At 51.5% G+C, this 27,024-nt stretch overlaps 4 protein-coding genes across 4 annotated transcripts; 3 read left to right on the top strand and 1 right to left on the bottom strand.

The window, feature by feature from the left end:
• Positions 1-8,796: 8,796 nt before the first annotated feature.
• Positions 8,797-11,593, top strand: V8C40DRAFT_68669 (uncharacterized protein). The gene is made up of 3 exons (XM_083223310.1): positions 8,797-8,999; positions 9,187-9,370; positions 9,427-11,593. The coding sequence occupies exons 1-3, from the start codon at positions 8,955-8,957 to the stop codon at positions 11,391-11,393; spliced, it is 2,196 nt and encodes a 731-aa protein (XP_083070120.1). The 5' UTR covers positions 8,797-8,954; the 3' UTR covers positions 11,394-11,593.
• Positions 11,594-13,094: 1,501 nt separating this feature from the next.
• Positions 13,095-18,514, top strand: V8C40DRAFT_281438 (beta-lactamase/transpeptidase-like protein; the record flags this gene model as incomplete). The annotated part of the gene is made up of 6 exons (XM_083221609.1): positions 13,095-13,456; positions 13,511-14,674; positions 14,886-15,650; positions 17,055-17,172; positions 17,403-17,427; positions 17,494-18,514. 6 exons carry the CDS (start codon positions 13,095-13,097, stop codon positions 17,913-17,915), a joined length of 2,856 nt encoding a protein of 951 aa, XP_083070119.1. The 3' UTR covers positions 17,916-18,514.
• A 714-nt stretch (positions 18,515-19,228) lies between these two features.
• Positions 19,229-20,606, top strand: V8C40DRAFT_68606 (carbonate dehydratase NCE103). The gene has a single exon (XM_083223309.1). The coding sequence runs from the start codon at positions 19,557-19,559 to the stop codon at positions 20,436-20,438; it is 882 nt and encodes a 293-aa protein (XP_083070118.1). The 5' UTR covers positions 19,229-19,556; the 3' UTR covers positions 20,439-20,606.
• Positions 20,607-21,473: 867 nt separating this feature from the next.
• V8C40DRAFT_276623 (uncharacterized protein) lies at positions 21,474-25,024 on the bottom strand (the record flags this gene model as incomplete). Its single annotated transcript, XM_083220868.1, has 4 exons — positions 21,474-23,838; positions 23,891-24,499; positions 24,553-24,752; positions 24,824-25,024. 4 exons carry the CDS (start codon positions 25,022-25,024, stop codon positions 21,474-21,476), a joined length of 3,375 nt encoding a protein of 1,124 aa, XP_083070117.1.
• Positions 25,025-27,024: the final 2,000 nt, after the last annotated feature.

The following is a 27,024-nucleotide window of genomic DNA, read 5'->3' as shown; positions in this document are numbered from 1 at the left end:
TAGAGCTTCATGCCGTACAACGGTGGCGGTTATGTTGACTCTCTCTCTCTGTGTCTTCCCCCCCAGCTCCCTTTTTTTAGATGATGGTTGCATATATGTAAGCTGTACCTCGTCAAGGCCATTTTCCCGGCTGTTCGGTTGGGGCTGCGACAGTTTGAATCAGCTAGCAGGTCCTTCTCGTCTGTGGTTTCAAAACACGGAGGATTTTGATGCTATGAGTACTCGTACACCCGTAGAAGCATTCCCAATGGGGAAACTCATGTCGACTGGGGCTTTGGCGCGACCCAAGCAAGGCCAGCTACTAAGAGCTCAAGGAGAGAAAGCAGAAGCAGAAGAATTCGTTACACCATGTACCTTGTAATGCGCTATTACGACAATTTGTCATCGGCATGCAAAGTGGAGTATTACATTATCTCCTTGTCCATAGACGTGGAATTCTTGGGCATCTTGTCGCCTCGGTCGTGTGTCGCGAAACAGTGCCTCGGCATCGCGCTTTTCGGGACCCTTCTCATCTTCAGCTAGAGCCGGGGGGAATCGAGTCAGGGTATGACCAACAAGTGAGTGTTGACGCTCTCCCAAGCCTTCAGCTGGAGCCGTCAACTTCAGCTTGGGCGGGATATCCACCCCCTGAAAGCAATCTGCTAGCCCACCACCCATCCACCCACTACTAGCAGCAAAACCCCATCGATGCAAGGGTTCTCGAAAATGGAATTGGGTCGACAGGGATCTACGATTCCTACCGCAAATCTCGATTCGTCCTAGGCCTGGACAGTAGCATTTGCTAGTGCGAGGGAGCTCCTTGCCCCCTACCAAAGTTGCAAAGGCCGCCAGCCTTCAGGTTAGATTAGGTTGGAAACATCAAAACACGACTGGCCCAGGGAGAATTGATGCCGATGAATTATGCCCACAACCGGGCTAGTTTAAACGTCCATTCCCAGGCATCATGACGACACTCCAGCATGGGTCGGCACAGGGGACAGACAGACCGGCCGGTTGGAGGGCGACCGACCTTTGCTCATCCTCTTCTCTTTCGGGTGTGACGGTTCACTCGCACTGGCTCAGAGCTCGCCCGCCCTTTCGCGATTCGGTACCACCCATCGTTCTTTTTTTTTTTTCAGCTCCTAGCGATCTTCCCAATGCCCCCAATGACACAGGCACTGTCCGACCCGGCGCACCGGTACAACACCAGCCAATCCACCCCATTGGGAGGACATGCAAGGTGCCACGGCAGGACGGCCAGCGTGCCAATCAGACAGTGGGCGCCAGGGAGCGCGCGAGATCTGCGTACAAAGATGTGCGTACGACTTCAATGTGCATGATCTGTAGAGGGCAAAGAGCCTCATCCATGTTGGTATTTCCTCATCCATGCCCTCGCCTCGAGAAGTCCGGGTTGCTGCCGTGATATGAATAGAAGCGGTTTTGGTGCTCGCGCGTGGAGAAGCGTTGGAGAGGTGGTTATACAAGGAATCTGGATTTGTTCTGTCAATGCCCCGTGTGTTAGGATTAAACAGACTTGCTTTGCTAAATAAGAAAGACAAAGAAAAGAAAAGAACAAGCTGGGAGGGTGCAATTTATTCAGCTTTGAAACGAATGGGAAATATAACCTACAAAGTCACTCACAGTGTCCGCATGAGAGAGAGAACCCCCACCAGAGCTGAGTGTAAGGTGTGAGCACCACCTCCACACGCATCACCATAGACACTACAATAGCGAGCGATAATGCTATCCAATGAATCTAAGTAGAGCATATATGTACGTATGGATAATACGGGGCGTTAAAACTGTTTTGCAAATGGGGGGTTTCTACGTATCTATTTCCCTTGTGTCACAATATAGAGCATGCAGTTGCTTCGTGGGCCCGTCGGGCAACATACATACAAGTTCTAGAGGCACAAATGTGGCATAACGCTCCTGGCGATAACAAATCAGTCATCACATCTGTAATCCGAGTGCAATGCGTCGTAAACGATGTCTGCAGAGCTACTGGTCAATAGAACAAATGCTAAAGCGCCCTCCCAGCTGAGCAACCCCGGCCTCGTTAGCACCGCTCGGCCATCCAACCAACGATAAACACACAATATTCTGGTAGAAATGAGTTCCTATAGCATTTCATATGCATCCTAATGCATGCACTTGGCCAGCCATGACGTTTCAAGTAAGGTTTCGATCCTTTCGCCCATCCGATAGGCCTAGTACACCCAGTCTCCTCCTCTTAGTTGAGTGCCCGGATACGCCAAAACCTTGGCCCCATCATCCACGGATGCTCCAGGGTTGGTAAGAAACACGGCCCGCATGGCCACGCAGCAGTGTGTTACAATCCCGAGCATGGCGTTCCTGTTTCCTCATGGCGAGTGAGCAGTTTCCAGCTGAGGCCGCCCACCCGGACTCAGAGCCCGTGGCAAGGAGAGAACTGTCCTGCTCGCACTGCCTCGTGGAGGGTTAGACAAATAAACGTTGTGGAATGGCAACAGGCCGGCATGATTGGTAAAAAGAGGTGACTTTTGTCGCGGGAGGTTTTTCGGGAGGAGTGGAGAAGCCGTGTGGATGGGCCTTCGGGAGCATCCAGGTGCCACATACATGTACTAACTTGCTGGCAGTGTGAGATGATGGAAGCCCGGTGCGGTTTCATGGACGCTTACTGCCTTGGCCGGAGCATACAAAGTACTATAACGGCAGAAGAGCAGTGGTATAGTGGCATCAAGCACAGAGCTGGAGGGAGGGGGTTGGCGTACCCATGGGGATACACAAGGCGCGACAAGAGACAGAGAATGTCAGACGGCGACGGTTTTACCAGATTGAGGCATGGTTGAGAGCCAGACAATGGGGGAAAGACACGGATTGACGCCAGAGACCGACGAGTTACCCCCCTTTTCGGGTATCTGCTTCATCGCCGCGGCCGTCTGCGTGGGAGGGGGGTGTTTGTGCTCGGGATCGTGGAGATGTCTGTCTTTCATGGTTCCATGGTGGAGGTGGATGCAAAAGCCGCCACTTCTTGTGATTCAGCACTTGCATGTGCTCGCGTACACGTACAGGTGAGGATCCTTGAGAAGCTGGGGTTGAGGGATGGGATGGATGAAGCGTTCAAGGAGCACATGTTACTACTCGGTGTCTTCCCAATGAGGAGAGACTCGTGTGTAGGTATACACGTATTCTACAAGACACCATGGCCGGTTTTGGTCCCAGTGAAAACACTGTCGTGAGATCTTTCATGTTATCTCAGGTAATTCCATGTTTGTATTTACTTTGATATCGATCTTTCTCTCAATGGGTGCAGTGCTTGCATCTCCGAGCCTGGGATGAGTTGAGCAGCCTCTATCCTACCGAGCCCACTAGCCTACCGGTAGAGCTGCCACCACTCTACAGAGTACAGTAGCTTGTTGTGTTGAAGCCCGTAGCCCGAAGCTCCATCTTCATGATGCATGTCTCTAGCTTCAATAAAATCCAGAGCAATAATCCGGCGCTCCAAGTATCGTGGTAGTGTACAAATGCAGCACCTGTCGTCCATGCCCCAGCGCTGCAGTGCTAACCTAGAGCTCACTGGAATTCATTTGTGCCGGGCAAGTGCCTGCCCACCGCCCACGTTCGCCTACCTTCTTCCGAAACGGCAAAACTCTGCGATTCTCTTGTCCTCTCCTTCACCTGCAATCACCGTCTGTCTGTCTGTCTGACGCCCTTCTCTCCTCTTCTCTCCATCTTGGACTGAGCACGGCGTCGCTACAAGCGCGCAAGCTTCGCGCCGTCATTGGGCTAACGAGCCCCCTGCAAATTCAGGTGCCCGAGTCCCCGTCCCCTGTGTCGATCGCCGTGCTGCACATACGCCCCCTCCAGCTCTCACTCTCTCAACGCCCATCCATTGTCACCACACTCCCCTCTCGCGGGTCAGGACGAGAGACGGCGCGAGCTCCAACTGCCGCCCTGACATGGCGATTCTCCACGCTCAGGGCTCACGCTACGAACGCTCGATTATGATGCTAGCAGTCCCCCATTCCCCGAGAGAGAGCGCGAACCCAGATTAGTAGGAGCCAGCTCTCTTTTAGCCCTCTTTTCTCGTGCTGGGATCTGCAAATTGGTCCCTGGCATGGCTGACCCGTGACTGCAAATTTCCACTTGGACTTGTCAGCCCGTTTTCAAGAGCCGAAGTGGCGCATTCGTGCTCAGCGATGCGTGTGCCGTGCCTGGTCGACTCACCTTGACGACGAGTGCTCGTATACGATGTTCTGGATGCTTGCCTCGCTCTCGTGGAACTAGTCACCGACTGCTCGCAGGACCGAACCTTATCATATCCCTGCCATGGATTCACATCCTCGGATGCGAATCCGCGTGCCACCCTTCCACCGTGGTAGCGGCACCAGTAGTCAAATTCGACTATGCTCTTCACACCTCTCACAACATCAGATTAGGGTCCGCTTGTAGTCTTCTCACCAGAGCGGGAGCTCAAGTGAAGACTTCCATGGCTAGTGTTGTCTCCTCGTTGTGCACATGGTAGGTACATGTTGGGTCTATTTACCGCCAAGTTACACCCATCACCTCTCTCGCCATGTTTTGTGGCCGTTGAGGTTAGATGTGATGTACATTCAAATGCTCCACACATGCATCGTCGATATGCTTCAGAGGTACATGAGTCCATCTGTGGGAGAGCGGTAGACTCTCATTACACGCCCATTTGCTGGATTGGCGATGAATGAGGTTTCGCAAGGTCAAGAGGGCTACGGGTATAAAATGTTCGCTGCTAGGCAATCTCAACATTGTGTCTAGAACCATTCCTATCATTCTACGAACGATTATCTCCCAATACAACTCTGTCTAGCGTCGAATATCCAGGTGACTACTCCAGCAAGCGCGACGGCAGGGAGAGAGTTAAAAAAGAAAGGGAACAGGTGAGACATGAGAGTCAACCAACATGAGTAGATGCCTCACCTTATACTAATATTCTTACTATTACCTAGAGAGACAATAAGAAAGCGCGAAATAGGCTGCCAATCGCTGGACGAGCGAGACTGTTGCAGTGGCATATCCGCCATAGGACTCTAAGCCGCCAAAGTATGTCTGCTTCTCTCTCTTCTCTCTCACCTAGGATGTCTATTACATGCCCATTGCAATATGTATTGTTTCAAAGCTCGTTATCCCTCGACGCGTTTCCTTTCCATTATTCCTACTGCACCATCCCATTGATGTACCGAAGACATTAGAGAGGCGAACTAGTCAGAAAAGATTGGCCAATCTACCATTGGGCGAATGAACGTTCAAGCCGATGCCTATGTTGGTACTGTCAAGGGGTCTACATCACCTTTTGGTCCGTGCAGTTGAAACAAGCTGCAGAAACACAGGTGGAAACAGGCAGCAGGTTTTGGATAGCATGTCATTTTGACGGCGGGGCGTGGACGCATGCTTCTAATTGAACGTTCATCGCCCCCCTGCTGCTGCGGTTGAAGTGATGCAGATATCACAATGACAGATCTCGCCCGCACTCCAAGGTGATAAGCCGCTGACCGATGGATGTGATTAGGGAAAAGGCGACAATCATTAGCCGACGACGGCGATACCAAACAGGAGAGGGGTGAAATTCTGTTGACGCCGATCTTGGCATAGGAAAATCCTCTTTGACCCTTGGTTGGGTTTGATCTTCCCTAGACAGTTTCCGATCGCAGGAATTGCACACCACATCGAATCACACTACCCCTCGTCAGAACGCTGCAACTCCCTCCGGGCACGCTGCCGGCCGCTCCGCTTAGCTCAGGCCGATTTCCAGATTGCCTGTCAGGTAGATTTCCAAGGGATAAACGGTGGCTCTGGCAAGGGAGTCTGGATCACAGAGTACTCGTACGGGTAAGTCGCCAGGCTGACTGTTTTCTTTTTCTCCCTTGACGGCGAGGCTCAGAGCCACTTCCCCAATCCCTTTTTTGCCTCGATGCGCATAAACAGCGAGTTCTCGATGAGAATAATCCACTCCAGCTTCCGGAGGATCCAGTACCAAAGGAGTACTGGTGCTCGTACAGGTACTGCGTACTACTCGTACAGGTACTGCCCTGCCGCGACCTGAGCAAGCAGATGAGCGCCCAGGGTCATCCCTGTCCAGCTGAGGCGCTTGAACATCTTCGGATCCCTGCTCTCGTAGCCCGCTGAGCCGGTCTTCAGGTGGCAGATGGGCGCTAAGCTTGGCCTGGCGAGAGCACTCCCCAGCTCTGATCTCAGTGCATCTCCTGGCCGCTGATCCCTTTCCCAGCCAGCGCTGCAATGCTACAATGCTGCAATGCGGTGCTGCCGAGGCCCACTGCTACCGGTGACCCGCCGCCAAAGCCCGACCAAGTGGCTCTGGCTCTGGTTGTGCTCTTGTTGGAGTACCACGACCCAACACCAATCATTGGCCTTTGCTGACCACAACAGGGCTAGGAGAGAGCTAGGATAGACGGATACAGCCACACCCGGCAAGTCGAGACGACACGAGAGCGAGAGAGCCCGCAGTGTATACCTGGACCGGTAGTAGCTTAATTGCAGTAGCGGCCGTCACGACTTACACGCAAATTCAGCATTCTACGGCCGATACAGGGCCACATTCAGGGCCCAGAGAGCTCTTGGCGCCCGCAAGCCCGAGGTGAGCTGGTGACTTTTAACTTTACTACAATCTTATTGCGTTCTGCGTATTGGTGTTTTGGAGCAAGGGATAGCAATGCCACGGCCATTGCCGGGGTTGTCCGAGTCTTTGCTTGTCACTGCCCCGACCTCCTATATCACGACCTTGGCATACGAGCGGCCATTACAAGCCCTGTCGAAGAGGCTCGAGGAAGTGAAATTGCGGGTTGCAAAAAGGTGAATGCATGATGACAGCCTCTAATGCAACCGCGCCTACGGAAAGGGACCCAGCGATCAGTTCCCATATGGAGCACCCGCCCATAGCTGGCCATCCTCTCCCGTCCGACCCTTCGTGGTGTCTGTCGGCATAGGGCTACCGTGCTTGTATGAGTCCCCTCCTCTCCTAGATCATCGCCGAGCTCCGCTTCGCGCATCTGGCACCTTGTGCACTACACCCCCTCCCATTGCCCGCTCTGGCCCATTGCTCTTTCACCCTTGCCGGTTCCACCCTTTTGGATGTGCAAATCTGGCATACCAAAGGACAGAGGACGAAGAGAACAGGCTACTGTCGCTTTTGGTCATGGTCTTTCTCTATCCCTGCTATCCCCAGATGCGCGTGCTTCTTCTTTTCTTTTTTCAGACCCACAACCACCCATGGTCGGCCGCTGTTCAAGGTGCCCTGCCCAGATGCGATGCTGTTAGATCCGATCCGAGCTGTTCTGTGTATCTTCAGACAAGCCTGATCTATCTGTTGGCGTCAGAGCCATCTCCGCTCAATGCGGCCTGCCCTTGCCGCTGCGGTTCGCGGGCCCCTATGAACCTGGGCTTGGCGATAACCGGCGTCCACAAGGGAATAAGAGGAAGAAATTATAGCCCCGTCAGTCTCTCTATGCTCCTCCCTGAGGTGGCACCTCTCTCTGACGTGCCCGCCGCCCAAGGGAGACTGCCCTTGTGGAAGCAATCAGACCCTCCGAGGTCTCATTGATTGGCTCATCTACCTCGCAAAACCCCCAACTCCCCTTCCCTTGTCCCCCGTTCACGCTCACATCGCCCTAACCATCCTGCCTTTTGGTACCCGGCTCTGTTTGGCGCCGATCAACTGCCGTCGATAAGACGGCTCGCAGGTACCATCCGGCCTTCAAAAAGAAACGCCTCTCGCATCTTACATCTCCCTCGTTTCCCACTTTGACAGCAGTATCTAAGTGGAAGCCTGAGACCTTGACTCTCCCCAATCTCACCTGCATATGTGGCTCGCCCTTCTTCTATCTGCTTGGTTTTGCTGGCTCTGCTGTGTTTATGCCCACACCTCCCTCTCGTTCCCTTTCGGACTGGTACTATCACCGCATCGATTAGACTACCGCTCTGAGTTCTGCTATAGAACACTACTGATATCCATCTTCTTGACGGCAAACAGCCCCCGTGCGCATCAGCGAATCTCGCCACAATAACTCCACTGCTGTTAGATACACGCAGCGGTACTCAGGTTCCATCAACTCACACGTTACTGCCTGTATGTTTTGATCGTTCCGATGGCCAATTTCGGCGTCATTCTCCCTTGCATGGGCGCATCGCTATGCATGTCCCAGTTTATGTTGATCGCCAATACCTGATATTGACTTAGCACTGGGATACGAAGAATGCTAACTTGCTTGATTCGGTCTGTAGTGAAACCTCATGACGAGATATTCTTCGTCGTACACTACTAGTTCAACATCTTCCACGCCAGTAATCACGTTTTGCAAGGCGCTGGGGTTGACATCAGCTCTCCGTGCTCAGCAGAGCTCTTTTCTTATCGATTTTGGAAACTTGATGCTCTTTCCTCCGCTCTTGGCTTCTCCCTAATCGCCGATAACCAGCCGCTCACTCGTCGGACTCTGTTTGTATTGACAGGCATACGGCGGAAGAGGGAAAGCAACGTCCCCCTCGCAGCATACTCGATTGCTATCTCCTTGGAATGCAAGTGTTTCTGTGTAGGATCGGAACACTTCTCCGCCATTGCTAGCAGCTCCTGCCTCCCCAGTAAGATTCCTTCGGACCTAGTGAGTGTCTCACTTACACCCTACCCCCTTGGCAGGGAAAAAAACAACAAGTCACTCACAAGGCAGCATCAGTTCACGGGTCACTGCGAGTCCCAAAGCATAGGCCTTCTTCAACTTAGCCTCTGGGGTTGTCGCATATCAAATCTCCGAGTCCACGCTACGCGAAGGAAGGGAGCCCCCATCCTGGCTCCATGATCCTCGCGGGATAAAATCTCGTCAAAGACTTAGTTTAAAACATTACTGTCGTCCAGGGCCTCTTAGCTAAGACAGAGAGGGCCTGCATACTTTACTTTTCCTTTGATCAGTCCCCCCTCTTCCGCTTTTGTTCCATCTTCCAACATCTTCATGTCTACTGCCAAGTTCCAGTCTCCATCCTACAGACTCTTTGAGGTGAGTCGCATCCTAGACTTTGTTCCAATATCCGTCTTGTTGGAGATACACTACGAGCAAAAGATTCAGAGTCTTTTGATTCAATTCTTTTTTACGCTACTCTCGTTTTGTACATGACAAGAGGCAGGCAGAGTCGAGTTGAAACCTTGGTTGCTTGACGAGGAAGCTGACAAGATATACTTTGAAGCCGGGCTTTCTACCAAACAAACCCATCATTGTCGACGTCGACGACGAGTTTGGTTCGCCAGAAACCCTGACTCTTAGATACGAGGAAGCTGTTCAGGCAGCACAAAGGGGGGATCCAAACCGGGACTCCCCACCGAGCGATTTCAACATGGCCTACAGCAAAGCTCAGCTGCCTTCCATGAATGGTAAGTCTTCAACGTCGGCAAGGTAGAAAGGGGGGAATATGCTAAGATGGCCATAGGTTACGATGCCACCCGATACCAAGATGCGGCTGCTTTCGAACCGTATCCCACTCAGCCATTCTCAACCTCACAGACAGACAAATATGCACAGATGAACCAGCAATCTTTTGCCAGTAACAACACCGTTGCCCATTACATGGCGGCAGGACCCACCGTGGTCTCTTTCCATCCTACGTCTGGAGTTGGCGGAACTGCTGTCAGCATAAAGATCTCGTCGCAAGATGACCTCTTCAGCCTACCCTCTACACAGCCACTGATCACGTTTGGAGACACAAAGTACGCTGTGAATCTTATACGCGATAACCAGGATAACACTGGCTTTGTTTATTCTTGCAGTGTCGATGCGCCGCCGTCAGGTGGTAATAGCAGCGTGTCTCTGTCACTTGGTTTCGACTCCCCTGCGGGAGGAGGAGAGATCTCGCGCATAGGGACCTTCCATTACATGGAAGGGTCTGGGGATGACATCACGCGGGCAGACAAGTTGCCCAAAGATGACACAACGACACCTGCTGCCGAGGTGGATCAGGCGAGTCCCTCACCGAAGAATGAGGTACCGTCTGCAGCGGCTACAAATACGTATGAATACCCGCCGGCGCAAGGCCAATATGGCAACACATTTGCCCAAGGAAATGCCGATATGATCACCACATACCGAACGTCCAGTTTTACCGACCCTCCGCACTACCATCACCACTCCCGGCGTACTCACCATGGATTGAGCGGAAGTGCGTATGGGAGTACGCTGGCGGCGGTGGGGAGGAGCTCGTCTACGTATGATCCTATTGCGATATCCGGGAGATCTACCGGACACCACCACCTTCCCATCCCGTCTTCTGGGAGTAGCGGAACGCCTCAACTAGTGCGCACTAGCACCATCACCAACGGCGGTGGAAACGGCCCCTACCATTCCATGTCTCTATACACTCCCAAGGCGGTTTTAAACATTCGCGGCAAGCTCAGCGAGATGGCGAGAGACTGGAACCAAGACGAATGGGAGAACCGTCGCCGGATCGTCATGTTCAAAAAGACTCAAAACGGACCAGTCTTGAACGTGAGCTTCAAACCCGTCGCTGTCAACGAAAGACCCACCAACAGCATCTGCATCTCGTGCATCTGGTGGGCAGAAAAGTCTGAATGCTACGTGACCTCGGTGGACACCATTCATCTGCTTGAGCAGCTTGTGGCTGCACCAAACCGGTTCAGTGTTGAGGAAAAGAATCGCATCCGCCGCAACCTGGAGGGATTCCACCCATCTACCGTGTCCAAGGCCAAGGCAGATAGTGAAGAGTTCTTCAAGATCATTATGGCTTTTCCTCACCCCAAGCCCCGAAACATCGAGAAAGATGTCAAGGTGTTTCCTTGGACGGCCCTCGAGCCAGCACTCAAGAAGATTATTGGCAAATACAGTGCCAGCCCCAGCAGCATTCTCCCGCCTGCTACCACGAGCGCCTCGTCATACGCCACATTGCCCACGCCGCCCAGTCACCACGGCCTTGGGTCACAACACGGCCTCTCTTCAGCGCATGCAGATCCTCACAGCCAGTACCCACTGCACTCTGCCTATGGCTCGGCTGCCCACGAAGCGATTCCGTCGCCTCGGTCACAGTTGTCCTCTTGGGCGCCCTCTTCAGTATACTCCACAAGCACGGCTCGAGGTCTCAGCCCTACGCTTCGCAACCACCACAGCCCTCAGCAGCCGCCTTCCATGCGTATCAATACCAGCACAGCACAGTTGCCCGCCGTCTCGGCTTATGACAGCAGAGGAGTGGCAGCCAGTCCTTATGGCAGCACTGGCTTACACACGCCGATCAGCCACCACCCTGCGGCCGCAACGCCTCCTCGATGGGATACCACGTCCGCTGCCTATACCGACAGTGGTTATGCAAGCCTCACTTCCCAGCAACCGCCTGGCGCATCATCAGTGTATGGCACTTCTGCATATGGTGACAACCCGCAGAGAGGGTAAGAGGATGAGAGCAACCCGCCTCTCTTCGTCATGGCTGTAGCAGCTCTTCGTCCCAAGCATGACGACTTTAGCACAAGCCTTATTTCTCGTGATCAGAAGTCATCATCGTCGCAAGTCGCTTTTTATTCTTGGAGTCATCGAATCCCATGGACATGTTTTGACGTCGTGGGTCTAAGTCATGTGGCTGCATCAGCTCCAATCAGCAGCCCGATCCGCTACACCATCTCCCGCCCAATCGGGAATCGGCTACCCGAGAGCGCAAATATGGAGTCGTGGCGCTTTGGATGCGCTCGAACTGCCATTACCGGGAACAAAGCGCAAGGTTCCCTTTTAGCAAGTGCCGATTTATTTTTGCTATTTGCAGTCGGCTTTATTTGCGTGTGCAGGCTTGCGCTCTTTGATGCGGCACTGCAGCATGCAATGCTCTGGCTTATTGGTCATGGCCAGGCTCTATCTACCTTTGTGGAAGTTTTGGTCATCTCATGGCGATGAGATTACAGCTCATGCTTCTTCTGATGGAGTCCCTTTGTTACCACAGTCAACGCCAGGGAGCATAGAAAGATGCTCTTTGCACTTTCTATCTCTCCCATGTCGCCTTTTGTTATTTCTTTTGTTTAAGTAGGCATTATATACCCTTTTGTGAGCAGAGGTGTCTGGATTTATTGGGCGACGCAATGGTAGGAACCCGTCGGCATTGGTAGTATATGGTAATGGACGCTTATGGTTGGAAAGCCGGAATGGATCTCGGCTCGGAACGAACGTCACGGCCTAAAAGGAAGGGCTGGGGACATGGTTTGGGAATCGGGATGGAAACGGACGGCTACTCCACCTGCCTTTGCTTTGTTGGTTTTTGCTTTTGCTTTCATTTGTCTTGGAGTATGTATGGCATGAATGTGTGTGTATATATATACCCTACCTAAGGTATGTATATCGGGTATAGGGATGATGGTTTAATGGAGCTATCGTGGCTCATATGGTCTCATAGCGCGCTGATAATGACAATTATTTGACTTAATCTTCCTTTTCATGATGGTGATTTAATTCAATAAATACATGTAATCATGAATACCTGGTACCTATCTACAGGAGTTGCATCAATTATAGTACCTAGATTGAGCTACATTTGTCCCAACAGACCGATCTCCTTGAATTCTCTTGAAAAATTTCTTCAGAGTTAGAAAAAAAAAGAAACTTCAGTATAATTATCGCCATCTCTTTGACGATTCCTCTGCGGAACAATGACTCTACCCATCAGAGACGCGTATACCTGTAATGTAAGAACTTGCCCACCTTGGAGGCGCAGTTTGCCCCTCTCGGTTTGGCGCAAGCCCCCAAAATCCCACCTCCAACTCCTTCGGCCATGTTGACACATATGATGAGTCAATTCGCCGTGAGTTATAGTTGAACAACCCCATTTCATAGGATCGATTAGATGTTTACGATGAGCGGCAGGTCTTCCCAAATGGGATTTTCTCCGATTCGTTGGCCAAGGTGGTACGATGCCCGAGCGATGATCTGCTTCAAGCGCGACTCCTCATTTGGAGACTTCTGAGATATACATATACATTAGCCATAGGCCAGACTTGTTCTCATATAATAACCACAACTCAGTCTTTTTTCTCGTATATTAATCATTTTATCAGTCGTATACATACAAGGTCTCAACATAGTCCGTAAATAAGGCGTCTATAGCAATCAAACATGGATCTCTTCAACTCGCCCGCCTTTTCCGCCCGCGCAGAGGCCCTCATCAAGAAATTCCACGTCCCCGGCCTCGCCATCGCCCTCGCCCACAAAGATGTCACCGCCTCCAAAGCATTCGGCATGGCTTCCCTTGAACCAGCGAGACCAATGACCACCGATACCTTGTTCGACATTGCTTCTGCGTCCAAATCTCTCACCGCGGCGTCGGTTGCACTACTAGTTGCCGACGACAAGTTTCCCGACGTCAAGTATGACGCTGAGATGGCTCAATTGCTGCCGGGCGAATTTGTCATGCCTGGAACGGGGTATGAAGGTGTTACTATCGATGATATACTGAGTCATAGGAGCGGATTGGCGCCGTGAGGATGATTGCCCGCCTTTTTGCTACTGCGGTACTAACACGGTTCTTACAGCAATGATAACTCGTATCTCGGTCCTAGGGCAAAGAATACAGATAGTGCGCAGTCTATCACGCGAAACTTACGGAATCTAGCCACTGCGGCTCCCATCAGAGCCAAGTTCATGTACTGCAACATGATGTATACTGTGGCAACCTATCTCGTGGAGCAAAAGACTGGTATCAGCTTCGCCGACTTTCTTGATCAGCGCTTCTTCCAGCCTCTGGGCATGACTTCGAGTAACTTGCAGCCGGAGCGAGCGCGAACCAAGGGGCTGGGAGACCGTATCAGTCCTGGATACTGGTGGGATAGAAAGGCCAAGCAGTATTCGACGTTTGTAATCCCCGACGCCCCAGAGGCTCAAGGAGCAGGCTCAATCATCACCAGCGTCGACGACTACGTCAAATATGTCCGGGCCATAATGAACAAAGAAGGCCCGTTTACAGAGGACGTGTACAAGGGAATCATCAGACCACGATCCATCATAAGTCAAAACTACGACAAGCTGCTCCCTTTTACCTCCCCATTACTGTATGCCGCTGGCTGGGAAGTCCATCATTACCGCGGCTACCTGGTCGTTGCTCACCACGGAGGCATCGCCGGATCCTCCACAATCCACTTCTTCGTCCCCGATCTCAATTTCGGCGGCGCAATGTTTGGAAACTCTGACGACGCAAGCTTCGTCGCCGAAGTCCTAATGCAGGAACTCATCGACGAACTGCTAGGCTTACCCCAAGACCAAAGACTTACCTGGGACAAAGTCCTATACGAGAAGAATACGGGCAAAAAGTACGACGAGTACGACATCAACGCCAACGAAGACGCCGAGACTGAAGCCGAAGAGCTAGAAGCAGAGCGCCAGAAGCTGTGCCCCGGCATCAAGGAATCAGAACCGCAAAAGATGCCGCTGAGTGCGTATACGGGGGAGTACTGGAACCCTGGATGGCGAGGCGTCGTGGTTCAAGTCAAGGATGGGCAATTGTTTATCGATTGCTCGGATCGGTCGTATGTCTTTACGGTGAAGCTGCAGCACGTGTGCGAGCAGACGAAATATGTTGCCGTCATGAGAGAAGTGGTGGGAGGAGTTGGGACGGCGATGAGGGTCGAGTTTCGGTTTGAGAATGATGTTGCTGTCAAGGTTGGGATTATGTTTGAGGAGGAGCTGGATGATTATATCTGGTTCGACAGGGTTGCTGCTTAGTACATGTATTTCTTGATGCCAATCGCGCTATTGGTATTGATAACTATCCTGAGCTACATCTACCATGAATATTCGCTTCAAATACAAAGGAGCAACTACAGCTACTTCGTTATGATATAGTATTTATAGGGGGGAGCTGGCGCTTCGGACCCTAGTGAGAGCGCCGCCGCAACATTGCATTCCATCTAGGACAGTTTCTGCGGACATGCCCGACATCACCACATCTGTAGCACCTGATGGAGGTAATAGAGTCGGAATCTCCCTCCTGCTGCTGCTATTCTTGTTGAGAATCGAGGTCGACTTGAGGTTGGGATGGTTGCTGGCTCTGCTGACTCTGCCGACTCTGCTCGCTCTGCCGACTCTGCTGGCTCTGTCGACTCTGCTGGCTGTGCCGGCTCTGCTGGCCCCATGTCTGCTGTCCTTGTTGATTTTCGAGGTTGACCTGAGATTGGAGTGGTTGCTGACTCTGGTGGCCCCATTCCTGCTGCAGCTGTTCTTGTTGATATCTGAAGTCGACCTGAGATTGGGGTGGTTGCTAGCCCTACTGGCCCCACGTCTGCTGCTGCTGACCCCATGTCTGGCTATGCTGATCCCACCTCTGCTGCAGCTGTCTTTGCTGGTATTCAAGGTCGACTTGATATTGGAGTGGTTGCTGGCTCTGCTGACTCCACGTCTGCTATGCCTGGGTCTGTTGGAGCTGAAATTGGACTTGTTGGACGTGTTGGACCTGGGTCCGCTGGAGGTGATGTTGGACTTGCTGGAGCTCGAATTGGGATTTGTGGACTTGCTTGAGTTGTTGGAGCTCATGCTGAATTTGCTAGATCATCCTCTGTTGCTCCCTGACCTGCGCCTGCAAGACGGCTACTTGGTGGTTGAGTCGTCTGATCTCCGATCGTCTGGTCTCCTGGGCTATAGTTTACAGAGTCAGTTGTTGACGCGGGGGCGTGGTGGAATGTATGCTGAAACTCACAGCTCATTGTTGTCGGGTATGCTTTTTTTAAAAAAAAAAAAAGTACGGAGATGGTGACGAACAAGCTAGGTGTCTTTGGTTTGGACGGCGATAATTCGACGTGTGGAGCGCTGGCGGCAGAAGATGGAAGTGAAAATTATATTTTGACGCTCTCGAAAGCGTCCTAGATCTGCTGAAATACTGAAACTTGTTGGAAAGGGAAATGAGAGGTAAGATAAGATGCTGGTGGCTTGTGTAATGACTGGCTGTTGGAGGAGAAGCTTGTGGATCGGTAACTTCGTAGAATCTATATTGTTGAACATAGCAGAGGCTGTTAAAATAAAAGAAATGCCGTTTGGGAGATGAGTGATTGATGGTATCATTGAAGGCACCTGCCTGTCAGTGGCATCAATATTGAGGAGAAAGCGCATCTTGATTGCCGAGGTGTACCTTGGAGCCGGCACAGCAACTGCCTGAGCTCTAGGTACAGGTAGCTGGGAGGTAATCAGCAATTGAATCCAATTACGGCAGATGGTGTCTTGAATCGGATGAAGTTTTGCTGTTCCTTTTCTAAATTTGCCTAGAGTGAAGAAAACAAAGGATCGACGAGGGCGAGGACGCTGATCCCGACTTTGAGGCCGATACCGCCTTGGCCGACGACAAGCCCGCAAAGTCCATGGCCCAAAGGATTTGATCTTCTCAATGTGATCTTCTGATAGCTGCTATTGGTCTGGAACACTTAAGAAATAGAGACTACTTGGAAGTCTAAAGCAGGTGGTATGGATATACTCTAGCATGGCGTTCGTTCTGTTTCCCTCGAGTAAAGCATTCACGTAAAGTTTTGTTTTGGTTCCCATGAGAGAAAGATGCCCAACCACTCACATATCGAGGAATCTCTTCTCTTTTCATTTTGTTTTCACTCGTTTCTCACTTGTATCCATCCTCCCTTGGTACAGCAATGGTTACGGCTCACGGCCACCTGGCAGTCACCTGGCAGCTGTGGTCTACAGTGGGCGCACAACCGCCTCAACCCAACTAGATAGCATCGAAGTACTTGCAGCTCAGGCAATTATTATACTGAATTCGAGGTACCCCTAGGCAATCAACAATATCCTCTCTCTTCTGCTTGGCCAGCTGCGTGCATTCGGCGCAGCATAAATTTCTCTTTTGGCCCTCTCCTCTCCCTTCTCTCCTCTCCTCTCTTTTCTCTCTCCAGCTGCTCTCCTGCATATTCGTTGACACCAAGATTTCCACTGCACCTCCAATCTTCAAACTTCCTCTTCAAGCATCTGGTAAGCACATGAGGCTATCATCACACAACGCCCATCGCAATACTGACGCGTTGCAACAGATCCGCGAACAACCCAGAGTTCGAAGAGCGATCTCTATTACTAGTCATCTGCCATCAGTACCCTAAAAAAGTTCATCAAATCCTCTCGTGTTTCTCTCACCGGAGGATACCAGCCTGCCCACGATCTGCGTATCTACGTCAAGCGTACCATCATTCAGAGCAAGGCCATCGAGTCGGTAAGCGTAAACTCACTCTCTGGCTTCTTTCCCCGCGATGCCCACTCTCTTCCATCATTTAGTTTCCCCCGGCCTTCTCAAATTCTTTACCCGTGTTTGACTCTTCTGTTTTCTTGCTCTCCTACTCTTTTGCTGTCCTTCACGTTCTGTGTCTACCAAGTCCTCCCACCCTTTTTCAGTCCTTCTTATCCTCTTGGCTCATTCATTTGGCTGATATGCTCAACATTTAGGATCATTGCAAAATGTCTTCTCAAAGTAAGTTACACTATACTACAGTCATATCAATGTTTCAGTGTCAATGATTAATGTGATCATCTATAGAGTCCGTTGGAATCGCGGAGATAGCGGAGGCCATCAAAGTCCAGTTTGAGCAGAACAATCAACGAATTGAGACGCTGCAGCAAGAGGTTGCGGCGCTGAAGCAACGAGTTGCGACGCTGGAGCAGCAGATACAACATCAACAACAACTGCAGGCAACTCTGGTATTGCATCCTGCCCCGACGTCAAATCAACCGCAACAGCCTCCTCCCCCGCCACCAGCAGTGGCACAAGCGGCAGCATCAGCGGCAGCAACGCAAGCAGTACCACAATTAACCATTACAAGTGAACCAGGACGGGGTCGAGGTCCAGGACGAGGACGGGGCCGAGGACGTCGCCATGAGCGCCACTACCGCATCCATGGCATGGATTTTTGGGGGAATCTCCGACAGGTATCATCTAACGGTGATATCATAGAGCTTTAAGAACTCAACCGCGGTTTTCTATCAATGTCTGCTACCTTCTATGGGTTCTCAAGACGCAACTCAGCCATTCAGAACGGTGGACATCTACGAAGCATTTTTTTCACTCAGAATATTTGCCGGCATTCATCTAACCTGGAAAGACACCAACTCGGATATGATTGCAAGCTCTTTAGGGAAGCGGGGTTGAATCAGGCAGGCTCCCTTGTTATGTGATGTGGAAATCGGCACAGGAATTTTTCTTTTATGTACTTTCTTCCGAACGGCTCTACTTGAGGTCGAGTTGCAGTTGCGTCTATTGTTGTATCTGGTCTGGTCGATTTCGTTTTGTCACATTAATATCTTTATTCTACAGAAATGGACTTTCTTTTGCACTTCTTCAGTTACAAAGCCCGCCTGTGTACGTGCTTGGTCAGCCTCAACATTTTGGGATTGAGACAGGGGATGCAGTGCCGCGCAGCTTGATGATTCTCTGCTTTTGTTTCTTAGGTGTAGCATCGAGTATTGCCGAGATAAATCCATTCACAGCTGTTGTTATTGTGCCGCGGTTGTATCTCGGTAAGCAGTCGAACAAGTCAATTTAAACCTCACCCAAACTCAATTGTGTCAAGTATTTGACGTTTGGCGCGTGCAACGTCAAACGGAGGGTTGTACTCAGCACTAGCGATGACGTCTCGTGCATTGTGGGTTTGGCTATATCTTGTTTTGTGCGCGGGATGCAGATTAAGGTTGAGCTTGACAGCGCAGTTGAGTCTAGCGCATTCAACAAAATTCCCAATGGATGCCGAATTGGCCCTTAATTAGCATTAATTAGCAATCGTAATGACACCGGCCCTCTCCTCTGTCCAAGCAGCTTCAAGCACTAGAACTACCTAGAGACGAAAAGATCGAATCTCTAGCCTGGAATCGGCTTTGCTGTCCCCATACGATCTGCGCTGCTGACCGAAACCGGCCCAGATCTCAATGCCGCTTATTCGCGGATCTGTGAATCTGATAGCCGAATCTGCGATAAGGGCCTCCCCAACTGCCCCAACGGCCCAAGCAAGCGGCCAAGCATTGAACCAAGGCAGAGCCTAAAAACCACCCGCTGGATCCCCTCCCACGGCGTCGGGAGCCCGCTGTGGCCCCCAATCTCCAGCGGATCGGCTATCAGATAAAGCACCGAGGGCAGCCCAAAACCCCAAAGCGTTCCCCTCCATCTTCTTTTTTCCGCACCAAGACCATTGCTCGTGCTCTGGCTCTGGCTGACTCCTCTTGCTCTCCAGTGTCAGTTTGTCATCCATCTTAACCTCTGCTAGATGCACCTGCAGCAAATCTGACAGATTACCTGCAGCCTGACCATCCGCTCCCCGTCACAACAAACACCTCACTGGCTCTGCCTAGGACCCCCCCTGCAACTACTGCTACCAAGTACCTTGTCTTCCCTATCGCTCTATCGCTCCTCCAAGCTCCTCGCCCAGCTACTCGCTCGTACTCTTCCGGCAAGCGCTGGTACCGGTACAAACACTCCAGTCGTCCAAATCAAGGCGTCTTCCCAAGCCCGCGGACTCGTCCGACCCCTTCCGAGCAGGCCCCCAATTCGAATCCCCCTGCCCTCGTCTCGCCATCTTTCTCAGCCCCCAGGCCCCTTTCGAACGACACGACATGATTCCCTCTCGAGTCGGAGGCCAGCATTTGCGCTTGGCCGCGTCTCGTCCTAATCCTGGTTACCGGCCCTCCGCCGCGAGCTTTAAGCCGGCTCGCCGCCCTGCTTCTGGAGGCAGTCGAAACGTCTCATCTTCATCTTCTACCGGTGCCTCTGGTTCTGGTTCTGGTTCTATCCCAAACGCAAAGATTCCTGCTCGTCTACCCGGCATGGCTGAAAACGACCACGACGTTGAGCGCTACTTGCGTGAAAACCACCAGCGTCTCTTTGAGAACAACAAGCAGTGGGCCGACCAAAGGCTCAAGGAGGACCCCGAGTTCTTCACCAACCTGGCTGCTGGCCAGTCGCCCGAGTATCTCTGGATTGGATGCAGTGATTCTCGAATCCCCGCCGAGGCCATCACCGGTCTCCAGGCTGGCGAGGCCTTTGTCCACCGCAACATTGCCAACTTGGTCATCAGCACCGACCTCAACGTCATGAGCGTCATCAACTATGCTGTGCGCCACCTCAAGGTCAAGCACATTGTCGTCTGCGGCCACTACAGCTGCGGAGGTGTCAAGGCCGCCATGACTCCCAAGGACATGGGCTTGCTCAACCCCTGGCTGCGAAACATTCGCGACGTCTACAGGCTCTACGAGAAGGAGCTTGATGCCATCAAGGATGAGAAGAAGCGATACGACCGCCTGGTCGAGCTCAACGTCATCGAGCAGTGCCGCAACGTCATCAAGACGGCTGATGTCCAGCACTCTTTCGAGGAGAACCGATATCCCATTGTTCACGGCTGGGTCTTTAACTTTGAGGATGGCCGCATCACCGACTTGAGCGTCGACATGAAGAAGATTCTTGGAGACATTCAGAAGATTTACAACTTGACCGAGTAAATGCGACTCCACTGCATGGATTTCCTTGGTATACATGGGTTCTTTTTTTGGTATTATTCTGGATTTGGATAAGGACGCAGCTTGAGGTTTTGGATTTGGACGTGCGTGGACGTTGTGGTGGGTGGGTGACAGGAGTCGATGGTTGGACACTTTTGTTTGTTACTTTTTGGCATAGCATTTTGCAGATTACGGCCCATGATAGCCTCAGGGGTGGTGGTGATGGAAATGGAGACTTTTTTGCCCCGTCTTGCCCACAACCAGCACCAAAGAGAGATCACCCGTCCATTCCGGTCCTGGCCAGCCAATCGCTGCGAGTGATTATTCCCAACTGTTGCATCACCCCCGCGTCTCTGCCCACACTGAACAGGGATCATCCCACTGAAATAAATTACCGCCTTTTTTATCTCGCAAGGCTGCCGGATCTGGACCACACGTGCCCTGTTGCTCAGGATGACTGGCAAATGGCCAAAAGATGACACTCTTGGGGTACATGACGGTGCGTTGCATGTCACTCAGCTGACTGTTCTCTTCTAGGTAGATACGGCATATACGATTACACGTTCTATTACAGCGCATACGTCTACGGTAAGCTTTGACAACTGTCATGGATCTGTCTGCAAAGGGAAACGATCGCTTCGTGCGTGCTGCCTTGCCGTTGCTGGGTACATTTTGCATCTTCAACCCCTTAAAACTATGCGATAACAATAAATCCCTCTTCGGATGCTCGGACGCATCCTTTCATGTCTCATATGCTCTGATGCTCGGATGCTTTATCCGAATGACTCGGGTTTTTATGCTGCTAAAATAAATTAGCCATAGATAAGTGAACAGACAAATCGGACCACCGTACTGTCGTTGCTTTTGGCTAACATTCTGTTATTCTGACTACCTTCTTCTTCTATCTACCACTGTTACTACTTTGGTAATACCGAAATCTATATAACAATGCAACAACATGCCACATGACACATGACAATCGATTCATTACTAAACAACACAAGACTTGATAGGAGATGATAGCGGTCTGCATATCCCTCATACCTGCTGTACCGGTACATGTGCTACGCGAGGCTGAGTAGTCGCTCGCATCATGACACTATCCCCTGTCTCCCTCCTCGAGAACGACACCCATGTCTTGAAGCTCGACATGGAAAACGTCCTCTTGAATCTTGGTCCGTCGTCTTCCGGACCCCCTTGGCCCCAGTGGCCCCTCTGCACGGCACCGTCTTCCAGAAGCCGGAAGCGCCGCTTGGCGAGCTTCCACAGCTCAATGCCCGTCACAAACACCAGTGTGAACCCCACGGAGAGCGCCCACTCCCAGGAGATGCCCGTGTGCTTGAAGAAGCGGGTGTTGAGGAAGGGGATGTAAACGACGGGGAACACGGACAGGCTGCCGATGATGACGGACCAGAACAGGAAGCGGTTGCTGTAAATGTCCCTGAAAAAGGGGAAGAAGCTGTCGTCATTGGGGTTGAGGCGGAACATGGACCGGCGGAGGCTCTTGAACTCCCACGCGGAAATGAGGATGAGCCACGTCAGGAGCGCAAACGTCGCCGCTCGAGCCCTGAACACGGGGATGCAGGCGTCGGAAAACTTTGTGTTGCAGTCGTAACCGAGGTTCCCGCCGTTGGCCCCGTAGATGATGATGCAGAACGTGCAGAGCGTGCACGCCCCCATCAGGATGCCGTAGACAATCATGTCGACGATGATCTGGTTGGTGAAGACGCCTCGCTTCTTGTCCTGCGGCAGCTTGCGCATCACCTCCTGGGCGGCGGCCTCGCGACCTAAGCCAAACGCCGGGAACGACGACGTGGCCATGTTGATCCAGATGATTTGCAAGGGGGACACGGGGAACACGGAGAAGCCCATGTCGTCGACGAAGCCGAGGCCCGCGACGAGGAGAATCACTTCGCCTACGTTTGACGTGAGGAGGTGCAGCACAAACTTCTGGATGTTGTCAAACATGCGGCGGCCCTCTCGGATGGCGGCTACGATGGAGTTGAACTTGTCGTCGGTGAGGACAATCTTGGCCGCGGACTTGGCCACATCGGAGCCCGACCCCATGGCGATGCCGACATCTGCGCGAGAAAGGGACGGCGCATCGTTGACGCCGTCTCCCGTCATGGCCATGAAGGCCCCACGCCGACGAAGGGCCTCAATCATGCGGGTCTTGGTATCCGGAGCACAGCGCGCAATGACTAGCGGAAGCTCCTCCAGCGCATCAATCTCGGCATCTGTCATCTTATCAAACTCCGTAGCCTTGACCACGACAGATGCCGCGACGCTTTCGGGCAGGATGTTGAGGTTTCGAGGGATAATGCCGACTTCTTTGGCAATGGCTTTGGCCGTCTCCGGGTGGTCGCCGGTAAGCATGTGGACTTTGATGCCAGCCTGTGAGCACTCGGCAATAGAAGGCTTAGTCTCTCTACGGGGAGGATCGTAGATGCCAGCAAGACCGAGAAGGATGAGGTTCTGCTCGACTGTTGAGCGTAGTTTATCGTCTTCTTCGGCGGAGCTCGAGCTTGATTGTTTCGATGTAAATCTTCCCTCCCATGGACGATATGCCACAGCAAGAACGCGTTGCCCCTGCGATGCGAGAGCGTTCATCTGTTCGAGAACAGACTTCTTAAGTTCGTCTGTCATGGGCTGCTGAGCTTCGCCAATGCCGGCAAAGGCACACATGTCGAGGATGCGTTCCACAGCACCCTTTGTAAAGACGATGCTATTATCTGAGCCAGCGATGAAACTGCCTTCAGCTTCAGGGGCGTTGTAAATGACCGACATGCGCTTGATGGAGCTGTCAAAAGGGAATTCGGCAACTTGTCTCCATCCTTCTCCTTCAAGAGTCTTCTTGCCATGATTGAAGCGATGAGCAAAGACTTGTAGTGCAATTTCAGTTGGTTCACCAGTAGTCTGCCACTTTTCCTCTTCTTGATCGAATCTCACGGTAGCAAGATTACAAAGCGCAGAAGAAAGCAGGAAAGCGCGCAGCTCGTCCGTCATCTTTGTCTCCGGCTCCGGACTTTGCGGCTGCTTTGACGACGAGATATTGAGTTTCTCATCCGGAACATCGAACTTGAGCACGGCAGCACTGCGCTCCTTGTCAAAGTCGCGCGTCTTCTCTTCTACAGGCTCTTGCGGAGTCTCATCTTTGCTCTGCGTGTAAACGACGCGCCCCTTTGTAGGATCACTGGGGTTCTGAGAGTCGTGGACAGTGTAGACGTGCGAAGAAGGGATCCATGCCTGGCGCACAATCATGGCGCCTTCAGTTAATGTTCCGGTCTTATCGGAGCAGATGTTGGTGACGCCGCCGAGGGCTTCGAGGGCGGAGAGATCGCGGACGACGACGTTGGCCTTGCGCATGACGGTGACGGCGACGACCATTGTGATTGTAAGGACACTGGAGAAAGAGTTAGTTGAAGGATATAAGATTATGGGAGGGAAAGACTCACGCAACAAGAGACTCGGGGATGATGGCAATGCCCAACGAGGTTGCGTAGATGATGACCTCGTGTCGCATATTAAAGTGATTGACGCCAAAAACAATCATGGCGAGAATCACAGCACAGCCAAACAGAAGATAGGCCAGGGCCGACAACTTGCGCTGCAACGGCGTTCCCACCGTTAAGCCCAAGAACTTGCCCACGAAATCGTAGATGCGCTTCGACAAGCCAACGACAGGCTGTTTCTTGCCGTACTTGCGCCAATTCATCGAACGTCCAGCCTTGCGACTCTTCTTAGACGTCGAAGCAGCGATTTTGCCTACCTCAGTAGCCATACCAGTGGCGACGACGATGCCCCTGCCGCGACCCTTTTGCACGACGGTTGTGGCGTAGGCCATGTTGATGCGGTCGCCGATGCCGACCTCACCTTCAGAGGTAGCGGCCGTTTCGGAACCATGGGCGGTGATGTGGTTTGAAGTGATTTTCTCGACCGGGATGGATTCGCCGGTGAGTTGGCCTTCTTCGCAGGCGAGGTTCATGGCTTCGAAGAGGCGGAGGTCTGCGGGGACGGTGTCGCCCATTTTGAGGAGGACGATGTCTCCAGGGACGACTTCAGAGCTGTTTCATCTGTTTAATATTTGAGCTGCAGCATCATGTACGAAGAAACTTACTTGGGAATGACCTGAGTGTGGCCATCGCGAAGGACCATGGCGCTGGGAGAAGACAAGGCGCGGAGAGCGTCCATGCGCTTTTCCGCGCGGTACTCCTGCCAGAAGCCTATAGTAACATTGAGGACGATGACGCAGGCGAGAACACCTCCTTCAATGTAGTCTTGGATACCAAAGCTGAGAGCCATGGCAAAGACGAGAACCTAGATATAAGTCATGTTAGTAGCCAGCACCATTAAGAGAAGAGGGGAAAGCAGGGGAAGTGTCATCTTACAATGATCATGGCATTGAGGATTTGTTTTGCGAGAATGCTATACCACGGTATAGTCCCGCCAACGTCGAGTTCATTCGTGCCATATCTCGACTGCAGGCCAGAAACCTGCTCCGACAACAATCCTCGATCGACATTGGTTCCGAGGGCCCGTTCAGTCTCTTCAACGGTGAGCAGGAATGGGTGCTTGGGGAACTCCGCCATCAGATCAGGGCCTGGGGCTCTTGTCAATAAAGTGGAAGATGACGAGACTATGGCTGTACATAGATGAGAGATGAAAAACAGCGTTTACAAGGTCTGGCTGACAAAGTATGTATATCTGTACAGGGAACTTTGAATACAGATTCTAAACTTTCTGAAAGGCCAGGTGTCGAATATGCGGGGAATCAATGGGTATAAGTACTTCGGAGCGAGAGTGACAAGATCTTGGCTTTTGACAAGAGGCTTGCCACGAGCGACAAGTCTTGCCATCATGAGTGAACTTTGGTGTCATGGCTTTTGATCAGGGCGGGTCTGACCGGTAACTAGTGTCCTTGGCGTCGGGTCGATGAGCGCGGAGGCTTGAACGGAATCGTTTGCATGGTGTTGAGGGGTTGTTCTTTGATGTACGACAATTATACCGTGTGCTATGCATGCTGTGGTACCATTTTCTTGTTCGTTACGCAGCATCATGTCTCAAGGCTGCTGTGACACATCTTCAGCACGAGGCTGTCTCAGACATTCAGCACGTCAACTACCACCTTAGCATGAACTACTACTTAGTTTCAGACGCGAGACAAAATCACATCATCCCGATTCCAAGACAAGCCAAGAGCCTCAATCCCCCATCCCCACCCTTGGCGCCGCGTACTCCCCAGTCTTCAAGCCCGTAAACACCCCCAGAAACCCACTCTCCCAAGAAAAACGACAAGCAGAAATAACGACACCTCGCCATCGAATCTTGGCTCTCATCCGCCAAGATCTGGTTATCAAGCACCGGGTGGTTATTTAAAGTTATCTAATCCGAGTCTATTCGCCCTCTAGCCAATGAGGGGAGGGGGGCATGCCGCCAAGTCGGTTTTGCTATTCCGTATTGACTTTGGGGCGGATCTTGGCGTTGCCGGGGGGGCGATTCGACAGAAAAGTGGCGAAAAAGGGCCTGATTTTGGGTTGGACTTTCTGGAAGACGTTGTGGAAGAGGGGGGCTGGCGTTGAGTTTTTGAGGCTGTGGTTGGTTGAGGTTGAATCCGCCAAGGCGTCGGGTCGTTTATAAATGTGATAACGGATTGGATACAGCAAGCATAGTTTATGCGTTTTCTGGGCGTAAGTAAGCCGAGGATGATAGAAAGGATGGGCTCTTTATGATTATTCATTCATTGACTCTACCAAGCGGATGACAGAAAAACCGAGGCCGACAAGAATTCGAACACCCAAGGTTTAAATCATACGCCTATAAGGTGAGTAGCTGCCATATCTACATTTCCCTCATAATTGCTACTATATTTATATTTCTTTAATAACTATTACTATATCTATATTTCTCTAGTAACTACTACTATTTTTATATTTTTTTTTAGTAACTGCTGCTATATTTATATAATAAAAATATATATGCTGGCTGAATACTAGTGGGCGTTCTTCTGCTATATAAAAGTTCCACTCAATGAGTTGATGATGTGCTTATATTACTGAATGTATGTACTTATTTACTTTGCGGTCTCGCTTTTTCTGACCTCCGCTTGTCTACCTACTGATATCTAGTAGACTTACCTAGATCTACAGATACAGATAGCGGTCATCTGGACGAGCTTCCCTCCAAGACTCCAAACCTCGATGATAAATAGGTCGATAAACCTGGTATCTCATAAAGTTATTTGGCCGACATCGGCATCGTCTTTTTCGAACTCGGGTAGCCAATTGACAGAACGACCACGCCCCACGCACTGAGTACATACATAGGCAGCACTTGTTGTTCTGTTCTGTTGACTTGTTTACTAACCTCATTATTACTGCAATATCTCAATATGTGCCCCATTTTGACCATGTATACGCCTTGTAGTATGCCTTTCGATGCACTTGGTGATTCATACAGATACCCTGCAGCACTGCTTTTGTAATCGAGACTGATGAACTCAAATACTCCCATGACTTGCTTCTAGCGACAGTTATGAGGTGACTTCGACTACCTAGTAGAGATCACCTATTTACTACCTACCTAGTAGGTA

This window comes from Trichoderma camerunense, assembly GCF_050948025.1.
Source record: "Trichoderma camerunense strain CBS 138272 chromosome Unknown V8C40scaffold_16, whole genome shotgun sequence".
In the NCBI taxonomy this organism is placed as follows: Eukaryota; Fungi; Ascomycota; class Sordariomycetes; order Hypocreales; family Hypocreaceae; genus Trichoderma; species Trichoderma camerunense.
This window is presented reverse-complemented; position numbering and strand designations above follow the sequence as displayed.